The following is a 21,624-nucleotide window of genomic DNA, read 5'->3' as shown; positions in this document are numbered from 1 at the left end:
TGATTTTGGGCAGGACATGTGCTCCAGCTCTAAGTCATCCCAGCAGATGAGATCTAATGGAACTGTTCCAACTGAAATGTCTCAGCAAAAACTAAACTTCTAAGTACTTGGGACGAGAAGACATACTACACTAAGTTTTGCAGCAATTTTGAGGATCTTTTCTTCTTAAGCTTTTCTTTTTTTTTAAATTAAAAAAAAAAAACAAACGAAAACCAAACAGTTTTGCTCTGATGCTTTCTACTTTTTCTGGTTTGTTGGGGTTTTTTTAAGTTTGCTTTGTTAGAAGAACAGGATTTAGCAGATTCATTAGCCACCACACTCTTTAAATTGTTTTATTTCAAGTCCAATAGATACTTCATCTTTGTAACTTACCAAAAAAAATAAATACTACCATAGTACCTCTGCCTCTGAAATATGTTTTTGTAAAACTATGAACAAGGGATATTTATATTGAAGTCACTGTAAAAAATTAATGGAAGTGGTAGGAGGGTCTTATGCAATTATCCTGCTACAGCATCTGCATTTTAATTTTACTTTCAGCAGTTAAAGATTGTTTTACTGTAACATTAGGGTCCTGAAAATTAAGAGATGAGGCTTGAGCATTTTTTTTTAACTGCCATCAAGAAGACTGAGGTCGATTTTGAAATAGACGTAAGGATAGTATTCTTGATTACTCAGTTGTAAACCAGGGATGTCCATGCCAGGCTGCAAAAGGAAACAGTATGACTTTAGTACCAGTAAACAAACTGTTCACAGGTCAAAGCTACAGCAGATTGCTTTCGGGCTGCTCTCCCACGGGTGGAATGGAGTTTTGTATTTGCTGGGCTTAAGGTGGGGAATTCTCTGAGAATCGGGTGTTTGCTTGGTGCTCTCAGGCTGCCTAAAGCATTTGACGTTGAGAATTCATCTTCTCAAATTTATGAATGTGTATTTTTGTGTGCTTCAGCTCTAGAGCACCTCCTTTCTCCTCCCTTCATGCACTGAGACTCTTGGATTTCAGTGGAAAACGGCTGGATTTGGGCTGTTTTAATGCCTACTGGTTTGTACACTTAAGATAGGGGGTAGAAAGCACGTCCTGCTGCTTGCTGAGGTTCTGGGTTGAGGCATTTAGTCAATGACAGCCTGAAAGGGGATGGAGCCCTCGCACTTGCCCTAGTGTTTAGTGCTGAATTAATTTTTCTTGCTTGTGTTGACCTGAATGTTTATAGAAGACTTGAAGATTTTTACCTAGAGGAACTGACATCATTGAGCAGACCTGTTTCAGTCCGGTAGCTGTAAACATCAGATGCTTCAACAGAAAATGTAAGCAATCTCCATGCATCTCTACCATAATCTGAGTCTACCCGTTACCCTAACCCAGTCCGTAACCACCAGGGGTGAGAGCGGCATCCAGGGGTCCTGGCAGTGTGAGGAGGGGCTTGCTCTAACCCCTGGGCTGTGAACATGTTCATCTGCCTAAACTGAGACAAGCTGCACCATCTGCAGTCGTAGACCAAATACATACATCCATTATACTTGCTGCTGCCACTTCATCCAGGTGTTTGAAGACCACATTCAGGACATCTCTCAGGCGTTTGACAGACTTCCTGTTGGGCTGCAGCAGCATGGCTTGGAAATTCACTGGGAGGCCATACCTTGAAACACATCAACGTACATGATCACCTGCTGGGAAGGGGCACGCTTTCCCACTCCTGCCTCTTTGGTCTCCCAGCACGCTAGCTGATCGTGCGCTGCAGAAACAGTCTCTGTGGACGTGTGCTTATCTGAAAGCATTTTCTTTTTGGAGCCAAACTCAACTAACTAGTGCCTTGATGTTTTTCACTTTCCAGTAAGTGCCCCCAAAGAACTATTTTTCATCAACTTCCCATGTCACCTTTTTTGTGGTCACTTGTGTTGTCTCCTGTGAGTTTCTGGAGCATGGTGTGTCAGGGATGTTCCCTCCTGAGAAGGAACTGCCCCAGGAAGAGAGCTTTTGACGTTTTGACTTCTCCAGGAATCTCTGCCACTACTGCATGTTCACCCACTTACCTCAGGACAGACTCAACAAAAACTCTCAAGGCTTTCACGTGAATCCAAGCCACAAATGCTTCACTGAAGTTCACTTTCAGCCAGCGCAGTAGCGGGCCCTGCGAGAACAGACACAGCAGTGTTGTGACCCCCTCGCTGTGTGCAGGGGCTCCATAGCTCACACCACTGAGGCCATCACGGGCTGCTGGGAGAAGTGACCTTGGGCAAATTGTGTTATCTACCCTGTGCCTTGGTTTTCGGGGCTAAATGGGGCTCACGGGAGTCTGTTGGAACCACAAAGCCGGTTCTGACTGGGAGGTGCTCAGGCATGCTGGTAGCAATGGCTCTCATTACATGGACCATCAGCTGGAGGAGCTACTTACATATTGTTGTTTCTTATCAGAAGCTAATTTCATCAGCTCTTCCTTTTCACATTTCAGTTCCTTCTCATCAAAATAAAATTCTCGAACCATGAACCTACAATTGAATGACACTTGTTCTCAGAAGCCATAGTCCAAGCAACACTTAAGCTCATTTCTTTTGTCTCTGAAGAAGCAGGGTACAGAATGTTTCCAAGTCACTAGCCATTTAACCGGTGGCAGTTAAAGGGCTAGGTGTTAGGTGGAGGGTGGGAGTTGAAGTCACCCCCAGAAAGCAAGCTTCCTGCTCTCAGTAGCATGAGAGGAGGAAGGATAAGTCCAGGATCTGTACTCTGGTGCTTAAATGTTAGAATCACTGTGGTTAGAACCACAGCTCCTTCCCACCCTGCCTTCTCCATGGCTTTAGGGCCAGCAGCAGCCCAAGCGTGAGGAAGTCCTAAAACCAGCAATGGGTTCAGCCGTACTGCAGGCAGAACAAAGCCCACCTGACCCTCACCATCTGCTCGCTGGCCTGCCCTGCCGAGCAATCGGTGCTCCTTACCTGTTCTCCCTGGCTTTAGCCTTGAAGTCATCCATCACTTTTCTGAATAGGGTCACAGTGAAGAGTCCCCCCTCTGCATCCTCAGCAATCATCCTGCGGGAGGGAAATCCACTGCTGTGATTTGACGTGGCAAATCCCTCATGCCTTCTCTACCTTCCTCACCTACAGTTCTTTTTTTTCTTTTATGATACTGAACCAACACCCTGCTTTTCAAGAACTGCTGTGATGGAAAAAGGGAACAAAGACTTTACTAGCAGCCACCACTCCCTGGAGTTAAGTTCCTGAACCCATCGTGATACACGCACGTTCTGCCTGACTGCTTTTTCTAGGTTTCCCAGTAAGGTTTCCCCACTTCCCATGCACTCGTGTTTTTGAGACAGGCAGTACCACACAGCTTGCTTCTTTCTCTTCGCTTTCCACTTCTTCCATTACAGATAATAGCACTGTCACCTCTTGTGCCCTGGATTGGACCTCACGGTGTGTGGGAGCTGAACAGTGGGATATTTAATTCCCAGGAAGGCTTTTTTACTCCAGGTGAAAAGATAAGTTCATGTGGCATTTGCTAATGGAAATGACTACAGTGAATGATCCTATTCTACAGCAGGAAGCAATTAAAGATGCAAAGATAGTGTTTGATCTTTGTAAAAAGAGGTTTCTTTGCATGTGATTGCAGTGATTGCATGTGTCTGAATTATGCCTGGATTACTGTAACAAATTGTTTGCCTGTTTTACACGAAAAGCAATGGCCCTGGTTGAAAGTAGAAAGAACTGGATTAGTGGAAAAGGGAACAACAAGCCAATTGTAAAAAAGAAAGTGATTTTTTTTTTCATCTGCACTTTCCTTCAACAGAGTAATTTCTGATTTCCATTGAGAATGAGATTAGGCAAATCTGTATGTGAACAAGGAGCCCATGCACCAGACAAGTGATTCTTCCCAGGATCCAGCAATTTGAGAGGCTGAAACAAACAGGGCCCTTAATTTGGAATTTCACTTACTTGGTGGAGCGAGGCACTACCATATCGGAGAGGGATTCATAGGTCTTTTGCCACTGCACGTAGCTTGACCTTTAAGCAACACAAAACAAAGGACAGTAAATAAATACTATACACTAGAAAGCAAATGTGTTGATAAATACAGTTATTAAGCTACTAGCTTAGGGCAGAAGGGTTGGAGCTCTTTGTGATGGGTTATGTGATTAAGATCCATTAAGCCTCTCCTATCCTTTCCTCTCCTGGTCACAAGCTAGGGAGATGTCTCCCTCAATGCTGCACCCTCAGTCCTCGCTTTGGGTCTTGGCATAAGGGAGGGCCCAGAGCAGGCAGCTGATGGTGGGACGAATGTGGCTTTTGCCACACAGTGTCCCATGTGCCAAGACCCCTGCCCAAGCTGCCCCTGACCCACGGGGTAGGTGTGGTTCATCTGCTGTGTGCAATCCCAGGGCTGATGAGGTGCTGCACTGCAAACATGGCAAGTGCCAGCACTAGGAGAAAGGGGTGAAGGGGATGGTAAGAGTTCGCAAAGCCAGAAGTCTGTTTATAGGGGCAATCTGAAAGAATGTGCAGATAATAAACTCAACAAACTTATCTCAGATAGCTTTTTGTAACATGGGTTTCACAGAGAGAAAAGTGATGGTACTGTATGAGTGTGTTGGGACAGGGCTATCCAGAGAGGAAAGGTTCTGTGTAGGCTTCTGAGAAGGACACCAGGTAACTTCAGAATTGATGGAGATGGCAGTCATCCTATGTGCGGGCATTTATGAACACACGGCCAGCAGAGCCTTGTGAATTTGACAGATCTAATTCCTCTTATAAAGTGGCCACACTCCAGCAAGAACCTGTTTTTCTGTTCCTTTTGACTCATCCTATTCCTAGCAGAAGGCTGTTGGAGAACCCACCCTGTAACCACTAAAAACCAACATCCCGATTCTGTCCTGCTCCGAGTTGGGAGCAGCCTTTGCCTCTTTCTTTCTCTTGTGCCAGCACCACCCTTGGCAGAAACCGTTCTTTCTCTTTGCTGCCATCCCCACCCGTGTCCCAGCCACGGCACTGCTGAGCTGCCCCAACCTGGCCCAGTATGGCCTGGATCCGGTGCTGAGGCCTGGAGCTCAGTGCCACACCACGCACGTGTGCACGCACTATTGCCTTACTTTGGCACCACGACGAGCAGCGTGATAAGGTACTCGGAGTTCAGAACAAAGTCTTCTTTATGCACGATGTCTGCTAGGGTCCGAGTCAGCAGATTTCCCCTACGGTGAAGAAGACAAAGGAAAAACAACATGAGCAGCACACTGGAGGTATTGTGCTGTGGGTATAGTCACTAATAGTGTCTGCTGGGGTAGAAGGTGGCCAGGGAGGAGATGACTAAAGGACACGTCTACACTTCTAAAATGGCTATTTAGCTATTTTTACTGCAACTAAAAAGAATAAAAAAGCAACTAACACTTATGGTGGAACATTGGTGACTAGCACTAGGCTACTTTATGCCCTTTATGTGAAATGACACCATTCTGCTGCTGTGGTTTCTACAGTAAGGGCGTAGACACTTGGGAAGTGCACACCTGAAGCTACCACCCCGCCTGTAGTCATTGCTGCATCTTGCAGGGGGCACCTGCCCTCTCCAGGCTGCCTGTTGAGCTGTCTGTGTGACCACGCTTCCGTCAGAGTAAGCAATGCTTGTATGGATGTAAGCCATCAGAGCAACCCTGAACCTCCACGGACCAGCACACAGAGATGCCTCCAGCTGAAGGACAGTGGTAGCAGCAGCCTTGCATGCAGGTGGGATCTGCAGGAGGGGTCTCTTCACAGTCTGGGCCCACTTGATCACCTTAAGTCCCACTGGTGCTGCACGTCTAGGAAGTATAGATGGCGGGGACAGGCTGGGTATGGCTGGTAGGCACTAGGTGTGTATGGGAAGAGAGCAGCTACCCTCTCTGTCACTGGGCAGGAGTGAAGAAGGACCTAAAGGTTTTCGTTTGAGGTTTGCTGTGCCAGTCTAAACATTAACTGGCCAGTAACATCTTAATAGATTTTTGTTCAACTCAAGCTAGCTGGCACTGGTAGACACCAGAGATGCCACCATTTGAAGGTGGATGGGATGGTGAGAGGAAGAGAGGTGTGGAGCATGTGGTCTCCGTTCTTCTCCCTCATCATCTTGCTGGAGGCCTGGCACTGCTTATGTTCCTCACACAGAGCTTCTGCCTCTCTCCAGGTACTTAAAGCTGACATGGAAGCTGGAGAGATGCTGCAGGAGTGGGCGGGAATTCAAACAATTCAAACACTGCCAAGAAAACGGAAATGGGAGCTACTGTTCCCTTGTTCCTCCTGCACATGGTATGCACATGGCCTAAGACAAACGTGTCTAACACTGTCGACACCAAGCTGGAAGCACGGGCCAGTGGTACTGGCTGGAGGTCATGGACACAGGAACTCAGCAGACAGAGGGGGAGACATAACTGTGACATGGCTCTGCTGGTGGGCACTGCAGTCCCCACGTTGAGCATGTCTCCATAAGGAATAGCGGGTTTTTTTGACAAATTCATGTTGAACCACCACCTGGAAGTATTTTTCCTGTGGTTTCTGGTTGGGTTCAGTGGCGTTGGTGCCAGGCATGCTCATTTGAGCTCCACATTCAGAACAAAATTCCAGGAACCCTGGGGTTTGGTTTGAGCCGCTGCGAGTATCGTCCTTGGGTAAAGGCTGATTTCTAGGCAGGCTGCCAGCCTGGCTGGCTGCGGTGCCAGGGAGGAGAGGACTTGTGTCCTGTGCCTACAGCAAGGGGCCCGAGTAGGAAAGAGTGTTAGGTGAGGGCTGGCACAGCATTGTCTAAGTTTCTCTAAACGTATTACTGGAATTTTCTATTCTCCCCAATGATACCCCAGAGAAAATCCAGGTATCAGCACTGATACAGGTAAAGACCATAAGCAGCTGAAGAAAGTAGAGAGAACATTTGGGAAGCCCTCACAGATCACCACCTGGACTAATAGAATGAAACAAAGAACAGAAAAATGGGATATGCTGGTGAGGTAGACCCAGCAGGGAAGGAGAATAGATGCCTTTGCCTGGAATATTGTAAAACCGACTTGCTGAACAGCATTTGCAGAGCTCCCATAGGAAACAGCTTTGTCTGGCAAGGGAATCCACCGGTTGACCCAGCTGATCTAATTTCTGAGTCCCTGAAATCTCATCAGAACAACGCAGCACATTTAGTTTTGACTCTTTCCCAAGACTGCCTGCCCAGACTGCCAATCAAATCCTATTAGGAACTGCAGCCTCCCTCAGCTGATTTTGAGGCACACTGATCACACCAGCTCCCACCGCCCCAGCTTTTGCAGGTCTGGAGATGCTCAGTGTGCCCCAAAGCCACAAAAATTTGTTCCCACCAGAACACACATGGTCCGCAGCACAGCAGTGGGTGTGGGTATGTGTGCCAGATGTGAACATGCGTGATACTTACACAGTTTTTTTCTCCAGGCTTTGCAAATTTCCTTTAATGTTGTTGTATGCAGCTGACCGGCTCTTTAGGTCTGTTTCTATTTGAGTCACTTGCTAAAAAAGAGTCAAAAAAAGGAGTCAACTCTGTGCTTGAGGTGTTGCCCTCACCCCCTCCTACTCCCTCTGCACCTTAAGGCATGGACACAGCTCTCAGCCCCTCGTAAGACCCCCTGAGCATGGCCAAGGGGGGAGCCGGTGTCCGAACTCCCCTGAGGCAAAAGCCCCTGCAGAAAGTGGGATGGAGTGAGCTGCTGCTGTGGCTGTTCCAGCTGTACTAAGGGCAACTTCACAGTTTCATTTGTTATCTCCATTGAACAACACATCACGCCTTCCTGAATGGACTGACAGTGTAAATAATTCATCCAGCCCGCAGCGCGTTTGATTTAATGTCAGGCCAACCATTTCACAAAAGAGCTCCAAAATGGAGAATGATATGGCAGTATGTAAAAACAATCAAATATTACAATGAAGGGGATTAAAGTGCAGAAAACATGTCAATGCACTCTAATAAATCTGATAAAGTGCCATGTACTTACGGACTGGATAGGTTTAAACACATGATTATTATTGTTACAGTAGAAATTAAAACAATATCAATGCTTCAGTACAGTGTGAAGCCTGTTCCTGCCCAAACTGCCAGTCAGTGACAGGAGGGACCAAAACCCTGCCAAAAACATGCTTCCCCGTGCTGACATCTGCTTACAATTTACCTTTGCTAATGCTTCTGATATATTCTTCAGCGGCTGCTTTATGGGATATTTGGCCATGTCCCACTCAAACCGTGTCAGGTAGCTGATTAGATCAACTGAAAATGCAGAGAGATGCGTTAAAGCAGACAGCTTACCAGACAGCAGGTGAAAATTTGGGTAGTGGTCCCCAGCTATAGCCTAGGCATAGCTTTGATTAGCATTAGAGATGGGAGTGAACCAGAAGCCCACCTCTGAATCCTCATAGAAATTTAATATAGATCAAAACTGCACAGATCATATGCCCAACCTCATCATCTTCCCAATTCTAATCCTAAATATTTATAATTATAATTAAACATCATCTTCACAGCAGAAACAGCTTCACGTGACATACCTCAGTCTTGATTATTTAACTTGAATTTAACCCCAGCCAGAGCGACCAGAAAAAATACTTTGTGCTCAAGACCATCAGTAATATTCAGGATTATTGACAGTCGGATCAAAGATATTAAGAGTATGGCTGATGTTACTTCTCTGTGATTCCATCAAGTGCTCACTGGAAATCAAACCAATTGTGAAGCAATGAGGAACTCCACACTGACTTTGTGCACAGAGCTCCCCAGCTCACACACAGCCATTCGGTGTTTCTCTAAAGGGATAAATCCAGTCACAGCACCCAACAACAGAAATCCACAGCAAGGCCCTGTGCATGCAGCCCCCCAAAACAACACACCCTCGGACCATGAGGAGCCCTGGCTTCTTCCCAAAATTGAGGGGAGATGACACATATGGCACCCAGCTCCAAAAACAGAACCATGCTGTGGCACTCTGTTTGAAGACCAGGGCTCTTTAAGATCAGAAAACATTAAGACTTGGTACATTATGGTACCAAATAAAGAATTCTCCTCTAGCAGCTAGTGAAATCAGACAGCTCTGTGCCTAAGCTGACTCCTGATAATCCCTAGGCTGCCACACACACTCCTACATTGTGTTCTTGAGCAACTTTATGGGATGGGATAAACTCACAACAGGGAGAGGGGCTGGGACTGTCCCCCTGCAGGTTAGGGGGGCTGGAGAAAGGCAGCAGGCAGGGTCTCAGTGGCTAGACAAAGCAGCCAGACAGTGTCCTCTGTAGGGTGGGCTTTCTTCCCGACCAAGAGAATACCTGGAAGTCGCACTGAGGAGTCGGGGGGCAAAACAAGCTCAAGGTGCCGAGTAAAAGGAGGGGTATCCTGGGCACATTCAGTGCTCTTCACTACCTTGTCCAAAGAGTTAATTCAGTCCCACAGCGAGGTCTGAGCACAATTTATTGTGGGCTGGACTTTCAGGGTGCGGAGAAAACTTTATGAGCTGAGATGCACGAGCAGGAATGTGCAAAGTTGTGTAATTGCTGTACTACCAGGCTGAGGGTAGAACCCTGTCCGTGTGACACCGAATACCCTTGGCAGGACAGTGCTATCCTTTCCACGGGCTTCTCTCACCCCACAACAGAGTCAGTTTACCCTATTAGATTTCTAAAGCATGGAAAGTCTTATGTTAGGAGGAAACAGGCTTCTGAGCAAGGGATAAACTGCCTGGGAGGCAGAGAGCGCTGGCACGGCAGTGTCCTCCCCCTCTTTCTAAAACCACAGCTGGGTAAATCTCCCCCACACCCAATGGGCAGGAATCACGAGGCAAAGATCCAGCCCTTCCTGCTAAGGTCTGATCAGGAATCAGCCAATTCTCCTGCACGGGAAGCATGTGGGAAGGGGGCAAAACTGCAAAAGGCAGGGAGAGCTACCACACAGCTCCCACTCGGGCAGTTCTGGCGGTCCCTGGGGAAAAGGCAGAGAGGGCAAAAACACCTGAGCAATACAAATCATGGAGTGTTTTCAGCACGGGGTATGTGACACAAGGATTTCATCCTGCTGCTTCTCTTCCAAGCTTTCTTGCTCAGGCTTTGCCAAATTCAATGGGAATGAAACCTGCAAAGAGCATGGCATTGCTGGGCTGTGCAAAGGAACATTCACAGGCTCTGACCTACATATAGCTGAGGAGACATGAAAGTTCCCTGTAGACCTACACATGCCCCTTCTATCCTCACATTCCTTGAATCTCAATAGAATAAAAGTGTTAGGCAGTTAAGTACACCATGAGTTCTCAGCCCATTTCACAAGTTCCCTCCTGAGCAGTGTGCCCTGGCACGGGTGCAGCTTAGTTGAGCAGCCTGATCTTGGGGACAGCACAAACATTAGCAGAATTGAACTTATAATGCCAAGCAGTCCAAGGACCCCAATGCTCCTGGAATGGCACCCCCCATCTACGGAACCTGTCAAGCCACTTTCAAAAGACTTCACATGGCTGCCCATCCAGGAGAGATGCTTCCTACCTACCCCAGAGCACCCAGAGCTGCCCAGGAACCCCACAGCCTGAACCTCTCGTAACTCTCACCCAGCTCTAAGAGACACCGCTACATACTTCCCTTCAAAATACTTAGTTCTTCAAAATTGTTATGCTTCCCATTCTGCTTTGATTTGAGCTCATTATAAAGATTGGAGTTATTCCACCACCTACCAAATTTTAAAATTCATTTGTGTTTAATATTACTATAAATGGAAGAGAATTTGGACTGAATATTTGAGGAAAAGCTTTTACTTACATTTCACATTTTTTATTCTCTCATAAGCAAGAAAGCATTTCCTGCTGTTGTGACACGCTAACATTCCCTTCATTACACAGACACACGTTTTCCTTCTGTAAGAGAGACATCTCCACATGGCTACTTTCAACTGTTGTCCACTGGAAAGTAGTCTGTGTGTTCACTCAACTAAAAGTGCTGTATTTTCTAGGACTTTGCATTTTTCTTCACACACAGCCAACATCTTCATTTGTTTGTGGACCAAACTGCCGTCAGGATTGTATACAACTGAGCTAAAATCACAAAACTTGAAGTTTTAGTGTAATTTGAAACAAAATTTGAGTTGGGATGGTCTGATAGTCTGAAACAGGACCATGAGGCAAGAAGTCGTGTCTTCTAATTTTGTTTCTGATTTCACGACCTCAAGGAAGCCTCCAGCTTTAGGATTCTTTTGCTAACCAGAAAGGGAAGAAGGAAGAATTCATACAGCAAAGTTGCTGCTGCGTATGAAGAATGACACTGGAATGTATGAGGGAATCCTCATATACTAAAGCTGACTCAGCTTTTTAAGATGCAGTCAATAATCTTGGAGAGGTTAATGTCTTAGTTTAATATGGTTTGTTTGGATGACCAAATCCAAACAGAGGAGAGAAATTAGTAACACATCCAAGTAATCTCCACATCCTTCTATTACAACACATGCAGAGCTGATAGGAAAGGAAAATGGTGTAAAAAGAAGAAACAAAGGAAATAAGTAGAACCTGTTGTTTCTCAAGTCATAGAGATATCGTGATCAAGCTACGAGGTTGTTACTTGAGAAATCCATCGTAACCTGATCACTGTATCTCTACAACCAGACCAAGACTTGTCTCTAGCACTAATACACACAAATGCATGCTCGTAACATCACTGCAATCATCAGTCCTCAACATACTTTTGAGGCATTTCATTTTATCCTTTAGTCCTGAAACACAGTAAGTGGGGTTATTGTACTTGTCATGCAGTTGCACTCATCAAATGTTGGTCTTATGTCATGCAAGGAGAACACTTCTAAAAGAACATCCCCCCCATCCTTTACTCATACAGATCTGAAGTACAACCCTGCAGGCAGTCGAAGGGTGATGGAGTGTGTGCTCTTAGTTTATTTACAAGCATCGTTCTACAAGCCTGTAATTAGCATGTTGTAACACAGCCAATTTTGTTGTACTTTTCTAGAATAGCTGGGAATTTGCTCTGAAACACAATCAGGGTTTAGCAAAACATGCGGAGATCTAGGAGCCATCAGTTTCTAAATGTTAATTTTGTCCTTGACACAGGCTCCCTTTAGGGCTTTGAGTACCGTACTAGATAATAAAGGGGGAAAATTAGAAAACACTTTATTGAGTATTTAGAGACTACGTAGTGGGGAGCGTACAGTAAGGTGGCGAGCTCCCATGGCCCTCTGACATGTCACAAGTGTCCCTGCCTTCTCTGCTTGCTCTTCTCTGCTACACAGCTGCTGCCAGCCAGGGCAGGACACCACTGGAGGGCATTTTCTCCTAACAGGAGCAGGACATGCACGTCCTGGCAGCGCCTGGAACAACTTTGTGAGTGTAGCCCTGGCTCCCTGGTTTGGAGCTGTTGCCTCAAACGTCCACCTGTGATCCATGGTTAACAATGTGATCTATCCCAGCACCGTAGGAGGGAAGGCAGATCACCACCAGATGTCATGCAGACATACAGAATGAGATTGAGCTGCCTGTAAGAGATCAGGTCCATATAAGGCACAGAAAGGCGCTAGGTCATTTTAGGAGGGAAGAAGGATGTCTCCTGCTTTCCTCTTCACTCCTCAGCTCTGGTGTTAGAAACTAATTCAGCCAGAAACTAGTTCTAGACACTGAACACTCTCCTGGAAGCAAAGCTGGTGCCAGATAAAGCTTCTGCTATCTTTGAGAAAAATGGGATCAGGCTAGATGTGCTCTTAGAAAATGTTGCTGACGGTTGTCCTTTCTAATGTATGAGTGTTTCAATTCCACATGTTCATATTCTGAAGCAAATACAAACAGCATCAATGCATTAAAAAACCCCACATTCACAGCACCTACCTCCATTGGCCAGAAGATTTTCCTGGACTTTATCTTTTGAGTCCTCCATAACTTCTCCTATGTACTGGGCTATTTTCTTTATTACGCTTAGACATAACAAGAGAAGCTTTGTTAGTGAAGAAACAAAATGAATATAAAACAGTTGCCACAATGACCTGATAAACACGGAGATGTGCAAACAAAACACTTCTGAAGCAAGGCAGGTTAATTTTCAATTCAAATTATGATAAACAACCTATGGCATATTGCCTTATTTCTGAATAAACTGATCTCTGCAAACACATAGGTAATAACATCTCCCCAGAGCTCTAGACTTTCAAAAGACCAAGATTCAGTCGTCTGTACACTCATGATACTCATAACAGAAACCAGAAGGCAAGAAACCTGTGTTTAAACTCTGAAGGGGATGGAGGAAGAAGAGGCTACATACAGACTAACACTAGCTGAAAATATGTTCCATGGGATGCTAAATAAACTCTTAGGGCTTGCTGAGATAAGGTTCTTACAAAGTACTCCAGGGAAAACGGCAATGTTCTCTTGTTTGACAGGGTGATTTTCCTTCTAATTTCCTTCCTCTCTTCTTTTTAGCACGGTGGACCAGACACTCCTTTAAGGTGTGGAAGAATTAGATTCAAATCCTCCTTCTGCCCTTTTCAAAGCAGAGATTTGAATATAGCCCCTCCTGGTGAACACTGTCTCCACACAATTACTTATTTTTTACTTATTTAAAAAATTGATTCATCTGCTCCCTCCAGCAGTATATACCCCTGCCTCCAGTCAAAGTACCTGTCTCATAGAGGCCAAGAGCCATTCTGGTTTATCTAGTATCCTTCTGTACTCAGAAATATTCACAGAATTTGATCTTTGGTTCCCTAGCAGTTCCAGGTTGACTACACCTTGTTAAAAAAAAAAAAGAACCAACAGCTAAAAAGTAACTGCCTCATCATGAAATTGGCAGAGACATGAAGTGGACATAATCCTTGGCATGGTGACATTGAGTAGAGCATAATGACAGGCTTCTCCCTTGCCTCACAGAGGGGAGACTACTACAGCTGCAACTGAGCTGGAGACCGAAAGGGCACCTGCAGTGTTTGGACAATGTGTCTTGTGACATCCTGTGGCTTTCAAGAGTTCAGGGAAGGGACTTCAGGCCAGGTACAGATATCATATGAGCATCAGGGAAAAAGATTTTCTTTGACGTGCTGCAAAGAAGATTTGTGGGCCATTTAAAAGCAGTAATTCAAAGAGGCAAAGATTTCCTCTATCTCCATTCCTGTGAAGAAACTCAGTCTTTGGGCTATGCAGTCTTTGGAAAGGTTTTCCAGTCCTGTGACAGGGAGGAAAAATCTGAGATTGCTGATGCTGCCAAGAATGCAGTAGGCAGAGTTCCTGCTGTTTGGGGTCATTCAGCCTGGAGAAGAGAAGACTTTATGGTGGCCTTTGAATATATAAAGAAGGCTTATAAGAAAGATGGAGAGAGACTTTTACCACTGCCTGTAGTGACAGGACAAGAGGCAACAGTTTTAAACTGAAAGAGGGGAGATCTATATAGGACATAGGGAAGTTCTTTCCTGTGAGGGTGGTGAGACACTGGAACAGGTTGCCCAGAGAAGCTGTGGATGCCCCTTGTCTGGAAGTGTCCAAGGCCAGGCTGGATGGGGCTTTGAGCAACCTGCCCTATTGGAAGGGAGGGTTGTACTGGATGATCTTTAAGGTCTCTTCCAACCCAAACCATTCTTCTCAAGATCCTGGACAGCTGCAATTCAGAGTGCCCACAGGAGGAATCTACACCATTATACTCTAGTTTAAGCCCTCTCAGGGCTTCTGCAGTTTTCCACCATCTGGCTGTAGCCACTTAGGGACCCAGAGCCAGCTGAGAATTGCTGAAGAACACTGTGTGTTGCCCACACTCGGGCTGCGAGGAGGGTGCACGGATCCATACAGCAGTTCCCCATCAGCTGGGACCTTGCCAAGTGCTTCTGCAATTTTCTGCTTGTAGATGCAGCTGGTTTTCAGCCCCTTACTGATTCCCAGGGAACCCAAAGGAGCTTGGAACAAGACAGGACTCCATTCCAGTTGATAAGAGCAGTATAGTAGGAGGCTAAAGGCGTAACAGAGGAAACAGCCAAGAGGAAAGTGTATAAACCAGTAGGTTTTCAAGGAGCCTGAACTGCTTTTGTCACTATTGAGTGCAGCTGGGGGCTGACCTGATGTCTGGGAGAGAGTTAGTTCTGGTCTGCTTAGGTACAGATGGTGGGACAGGCGTGTCCTCTCCTGCACCCAGCAGTCCGTTCTGCCCAGGCAAGGCATGGTTGCCTTCCAGCCCACACGCCCCAAGGTTCCTGCAGCAGCATCTGGCCAGAATGCATGTACGTGCTGGAGCAGAGAAATGTTCTCCAGTCCCAGCTTAGTCTCTGTGCTTTGCCTTGCACCCTGAGAAATGCAAGCGGGATTCACTCATCCAGTACATTCCCCACACAAAGACAGAACACACACCCCGTGCGCCACTGAAATCTGAGGCAAGTGAGAGGAATCAGACCCCTGGAGGAGCCCCATCAACCATAGCGACATCCAACAGCGAGCAGCATTCACAACCAACCCTTAAACCTCCTCCTTTGGATGAGATGAATCCCACCTTGAGCAAACATCATGCTGAAACGATGTGTTATAAAAGGACAGAGTTTCAGCTGAACTGCCTCAAGAAGTAGTAATAAAAACCTGTAAAGGGAATAACTCCATTTAGCCTATTATTATGGCTTGGAAAACTCTTACATTTTGCTTCTGAAATTGATGCGATGTCATTACTTAAAAAAAAAAAAAAGTCTAACACTCTTAAAATGATACTGTGTATTAAAGGGTGCTACCAGCTAGGCCTCCAAAATGCTGTGGGGAGCAGAAGCCCTGCAATTTGAGGCCACTGCAGAATGCTCCACAGACCAAGGACTCAGGAGAACCCTTGGGTGAGAGTGACTGGGGGATCACCAGCTTGAGAGCACTCCCTGCCACCATAGGGTGACATGGAAAAACACTCCGCCTCCCTGCGTAAATAAATAATAAAAGTATGTGGAAACAATAGATCCTGCAAACTCTTGCCCCTTCTCTGCTGTCCTGGCAGGAGGCAGCGCTGACAGGTTTGTGCTGCCTGGCTTTACTGGCAGTTTTGTTTATCTAGCAACAGTTCAGCAGGTACATGTTTCAGAGGAGCAGGAACAGAAATGCTCCGGTCATTTGAAGAGCCTTGTAACCGTCTGGATGCCATTTACTTAAAGGAAGTGTGAGTGCTTGGCATTTTAACCCTTGAATCACAATTCAGACTCAAAACCGTGGGCATCTATTTAACACAAAATACTTTTGTACGCCCTTGTGGAGTTTGTATCTCTGTTGATTATTCTCTACTATTACTCTACTCTAATGCATTTTTCTTATTTTTTAAGACATTTTTCTTATGGTTAAATCTCCTTGATCCTTCTTGATTACCTAGCTGTATGGGCAAACAAGATAAATAGGATGAGTCCTTACCGCAGTAGCTTTTGGTGGAAGGGCCTCGCTGACCCCTTTGCTCAGTGCCTACAGCATGTCATACAATAAGTATCATTACTGGCATTAAAGGCACAATTAGTGGAGTAAAGGGGCATTCAGCTTGAACAAGGAGCTGTACCATGTTGCCAAGTTAAGACAAAGGTTAACAGAAAGAGATGGTGAGCCTAGGAAGCTCATACTGACAACTCACTTAAAATTCCCCTCCGTGGTCGTACACAGATCTTATAGATGGATTTTCAGAAGTCCTAATTCTTCACAAATCTGGGCATTAGCTAAGCTCTTCTGAAAACCAGTTCTGTATGACTTTTGGCAGCTCTCAAACCCAGGTCACACACTTGCTCTCCTTTCTTCTGCCCTGACTAGAGACATCTTCCAATAGGACAAATAGCAGGTATTGGCACTGTCTCTCCCCAAATTTGCCCCTGTCACCACTTCATGAAGAATCTCTGCAGTATGAATCAGAGGCCTGAACATGATTACAAAGAATCTGGGGCAGTTTATTTGGCAGGGTCACAATGGAAAAGGTTTTCTTGATGAATTGAGTATTAAGTTGTTTTGATCTGCTAAAAATCCTGAGAAAAGCAGTATGGTTTAGTTTTAGGTAGTTGAATGAGGAGCAGGGAGCTGGACTCGATGATTCTTATAGGTCCCTTCCAATTTGAGATATGCTATGAATCTATGATTCTAAAAAGATCAATGTTGTGTGCAACCCCGCGTGATCAAACATAATCATCCTAATACAGCCCTGCTGTAGCACCAGTAAAGTAGTAAAAAAACCCAACAAACCCTACAAAGACGTGTATTCTGGCAGATTTATCTTCACCCAAACTGCCTAGCATAGATGTAAACAGTTTATATTAGTGTTTCTCTATGTGTTTGCAACTGCCAGACAAAATCTTTGAAAGTATCAAGTACACCTAGAAAAGCAAATCCTTCTCTCTGGCTGGGGGGAAAAACACAAAAAGCCCAAGAGCTAACATATGCCTCTGTGACCAAGACCACAACTCTATGTGAAGTATGCTTCCAAAGCAAAAAAGAAACCCTCCCAAAAACCCCAGCAGCTTGTACTTCCATTGCCTCAACAACAAAGTTGACTTTGTGCCATGAAGTATCTTAAAACCTGGCATTTTCTCAGCTTGCTGTACTATATTATTCTTTGTATGCTCAGGTCAGTTTGGCCCAAAAGGCAATCTGGGCAATGATCAGCAAGGAGGTCATGTGAGTTTTTGCATAAGTAGGTTTGATACAATGTGAGTCAATATTCTGGTTTTCAAGGCATTTAAAAGCCTGGAGAGAGGAGAGCTCCAGATTTCATTCAGAATAACTTATTCAATAGAACTCCTATATCTGGTTGAAAAGGGGCAGAAGGCTCAAGAGAAATATTCTGGGCAAATAATGGTTGCACTCAAAGAGTTGTGGTCAATGGCAAAATGTCCAAGTGGAGACAAGTGATGAGTGGCGTTCCTCAGGGACTGGTGCTATTCAACGTCTTTGTTGGTGACACAGACAGTGGGACTGAGTGCACCCTCAGCAAGTTTGCCGATGACACCAAGCTGTGTTGGATGGTGGACACGCTGGGGAGAAGGGATGCCATCCAGAGGGACCTGGACAGGCTTGAGAGGTAGACCCATGTGAACCTCATGAAGTTCAACCAGGCCAAGTGCAAGGTCCTGCACATGGGGAAGGGCAATCCCAGGCACAAATACAGGTTGGGTGGAGAATGGCTAGAAAGCAGCCCTGAGGAGAAGAATTGGGGGTGTTGGTGGATGAGAAGCTCAACATGAGCTGTTAATGTGAACTTGCAGCGCAGAAAACCAGCTTCATCCTCAGCTGCATCAAAAGAAGCATGGCCAGCAGGTTGAGGGAGGTGATTCTGCCCCTCTACTCTGCTGAGCCTCCACCTAGAGTACTGCATCCAGATATGGAGTCCTCAACACAGGAAGGACATGGACCTGTTTGAATGGGTCCAGCAGAAGGCCACAAAGATGCTCAGAGGGCTAGAGCTCGTCTCCTGTGAAGACAGGCTGAGAGAGTTGGGGTTGTTCAGCCTGGAGAAGAGAAGGCTCTGGGGAGACCTTAAAGCCCCTTCCAGTGCCTAAAGGGGGCCTACAGGAGAGATGGGGAGGGCCTGCTTATCAGGGAGTGAAGTGATAGGATGAGGGGTAACAGTTTTAAACTGAAAGAGTTTAGACTAGATATTAGGAAGAAATTCTTTACTGTGAGGGTGGTGAGACACTGGAACAGGTTGCCCAGAGAAGCTGTGGATGCCCCATCCCTGGAGGTGTTCAAGGCCAGGCTGGATGGGGCTTTGAGCAACCTGGTTTGGTGGGGGCTGTCTCTTTCCACAGCAGGGGGTTTGAACTAGATAATCTTTAAGGTCCCTTCCAACCCGAACCATTCTATGATTCTGTGATAAGATCAGGGAGAGCTTCATATTGTCTAAATGCTGTTTCATTAATTCAAATTTCTGGATAGGGTGGGAGGATGTTCTTTTTTTAAAAAAGAACCTTTTTAAGCAGTTTCCTTTTGAGAAATAGCTTCCCTAACACTGCCACTCAAATGGATTGCTGTGCAGACAAAACTATCATGGACTTAATTTGCCTAAATTTTAAGGAATAATCCTTTCTTTGTAACAACCCCAAGACAATCAACACAATGGTTAAACAAAGACTATCCACTTTAGTCCAGTTGTAGTCCGGGCTGAACTGAGCCAGACCGAGGTGAACACAAGGACATACCGTGCCATAAAAACAATGTCTGTTTCTCATTTGTATGTAGTAAATAAGATCTATTTTACCTTTCAGCAAAGCTATCAAGTTTTCCCAACTCATCTGACAGACCAACAAGAGCATCCAGTGTCCCCACCTGTGCAAGAGATGAGAAGTAGGTGAAAGATGCACAAGTCTGTCTAAGGCTTCTCTTGGCAGAGTCTTAGGGACACTGACTCATGTTTAGCACTTGTGAATTCAATAGTTTGGCAGAACTTTATTTACTTAGTGGAAAATAGTAACAATTCCTTTACCCAAGTCCCAGGGCATAAAAAGCTTTTTCCAATAAAGGAAAAAAAGTATGTGTAGTCTCAAGATTACATGTCAGTGTCTGCCTTCCTGTTTTCATTCCTGTATCATCAAGTAGCATAGACTGGCCTTTTACATGATAAAATAGTGACTAGAAATGCACACAATATACATACAAACAAATCTGATGTATTGAGTGAACCAAGGGAAGCAGCACTTATTCAAAAAGGGGTCTCCATCTGCATTCTTTGCTATTATCAAAGACTGAGGCTCTCACAAAGCCATTTCCTCCAAGACCAACATCTGCTTTTTGTATGACTCTGTCACAGTCATACTCTTATATTCATGGTATTACAATATATTGCCAAACCTTTCCTTGTAACGTTGCCAGCTCAACACTATAAAGGGTCAAGCTGAAGGAAAAGAAACAAATTTTACTGAGGTCAGAATATTAATGGGCTGGTTGCACCTTCAGATACTGCAAATACTTTATTTCCTATGACATTAGCAGACACACCAACACCGGCTGAGTGAGACCCTTAGATGGTAAAAATCATACCAATCTCAGGAGCACATGCAAAAAGCAACATTCCCAGTCTGAAACCTTCATGTGACAATTCAGTAGGTTATTACTTGAGAACAGACCACGCTCCCCTTTTACTTGCATCCTCATGTAACCGGGATAGCTCAAGTTATAACTGTTAACAATCTTTTTGGATTAGAGCCAGATCCTGGAAGCACTAAGAGTAGCTCCGTTAAGTGATGGATTATGGCAACTCCCCAAGGAAACAAGTTCTACATCTGTGGTAGCTCCACTGTCTTTGGCAGCATATTTGGATTTATCATAGCCACAACTGAAATAAAAATTAGGCGCAGATCTTATAAAATAAGGATTAAATAATGCAAAGATACATTAAAAAAAGCATGGATTAATACTCTTCCTATTTATATGATGATATGAAGCCACATAATGTAGCTGAATATACACACACATCCATTTCCCAAGGCATAATGTACATTATAGCACAGTTTTCTCTGTCAGCAGTCTTATTGGCATGGTTCTAGATACTTGGCTGCTCCCTTCGCATTAGCGATCCGAGATGTACAATGCTCTATGACTTTCATGACTGGCAGCAAATGGTACATCGAGTGCATTAGATTAGTTAGTTAACTCATCTCACTTATCTTCACTCCTTGTACTTATATCCTTCCAACATGAAGGTCAGCTGAATTCAGGCACAATGACTTCTTTTCTCTCTGATCAATTTTCAGTTGGCTGAACACAATTCAGTCCCTGACTACAATCTTCTTCTACTGGGAGTACCTGGAGTATCATCCCAAAAGATAAATCCCACATTTATCCCAAAGTCCTGGCTGATGCTGCTGTATCACCCAAACCCCAACCCCTTATTTACCTTTAGGTCTGGAATATGGAATTTGCTGTTGCTGGACAGGTTGGATTTAGACGTCACTGTGTTCATCCTCTCCCATGCCTGCAGATTTGTTTTATCTCCCGGGGCAGAAATTAGCCAGAACTCCGACATGATCTAATATTTTCCCTTCACTTCTGGTCACTGTAGAAACACAAAGCAGGTAAGTGGCTACAAGAACAGCCCGCAAAACAGGCTTTCCCCCAAGAACAGAAAAAGTTAGAACAGATTAATGATTATTTCTGCAGAAACACAAGGAGAGTGAGTCAGTCCTGTGTCTCCGGCTGAAATGGAACATGACCTTCTCCAGAATGTCACAGACTGCTGCGGTTCCTTCTTTCTCAGGGTTGTTTCACCCCGTTTCTCAATGAAGAAACGAAGCTTCCTCCTCCCCTTTTCCCTCCCAGCCTGCCCCATTTGCCTTGCCCTGTAAGCCTGGTCTTCACTGTGGAGTCTGGAGCTTTCATTAAACCATCCAAACATAATTAAAGATTTCTGCTTGACAAATACCATCTCTCAAATCTTTGGACACTTGTAGGCAAAGCTGAAAACATGATGCAAAAAAGACCTCTGCTCAACCTACAGGCTGCAAAAGATGCCAGTGGCAAGATGGAATACTACTTTCTCCTGGTTTTTTTTTTGTTTTTTTTTTTTCTTTCCCGGGTTGGATAGGAGGGAGCTGGAAGGCGGCAAGTCACGACATAGAGAGGCGATATGAGCAGAAACAACACAGGGAGGAGAGTCGGGACAATCCACGGGGGACACCTCCCGGGGTGTTCACCCAGCAGCCCGGAGGAGCAGGAGAGCGAGAAGAAGCGAGCCCTGCGA

General features: G+C 45.2%; 1 protein-coding gene across 1 annotated transcript; it reads right to left on the bottom strand.

Moving 5' to 3' along the window:
• Positions 1-318: 318 nt before the first annotated feature.
• Positions 319-20,940, bottom strand: ATP6V1C2 (ATPase, H+ transporting, lysosomal 42kDa, V1 subunit C2). The gene is made up of 12 exons (XM_014956824.1): positions 20,782-20,940; positions 19,147-19,214; positions 12,810-12,895; positions 8,130-8,224; positions 7,382-7,473; positions 5,076-5,174; positions 3,925-3,993; positions 2,929-3,021; positions 2,391-2,484; positions 2,029-2,126; positions 1,505-1,634; positions 319-705 (listed from the first exon to the last, which is right to left on the bottom strand). Exons 1-12 carry the CDS (start codon positions 20,908-20,910, stop codon positions 610-612), a joined length of 1,149 nt encoding a protein of 382 aa, XP_014812310.1. The 5' UTR covers positions 20,911-20,940; the 3' UTR covers positions 319-609.
• Between the last annotated feature and the right edge of the window lie 684 nt (positions 20,941-21,624).

Source organism: Calidris pugnax, unplaced genomic scaffold (assembly GCF_001431845.1).
Source record: "Calidris pugnax isolate Ruff unplaced genomic scaffold, ASM143184v1 scaffold171, whole genome shotgun sequence".
Lineage (NCBI taxonomy): Eukaryota > Metazoa > Chordata > Aves > Charadriiformes > Scolopacidae > Calidris > Calidris pugnax.
Note: the sequence above shows the minus strand (reverse complement) of the source record. Positions and strands in the feature narration are given on the sequence as shown.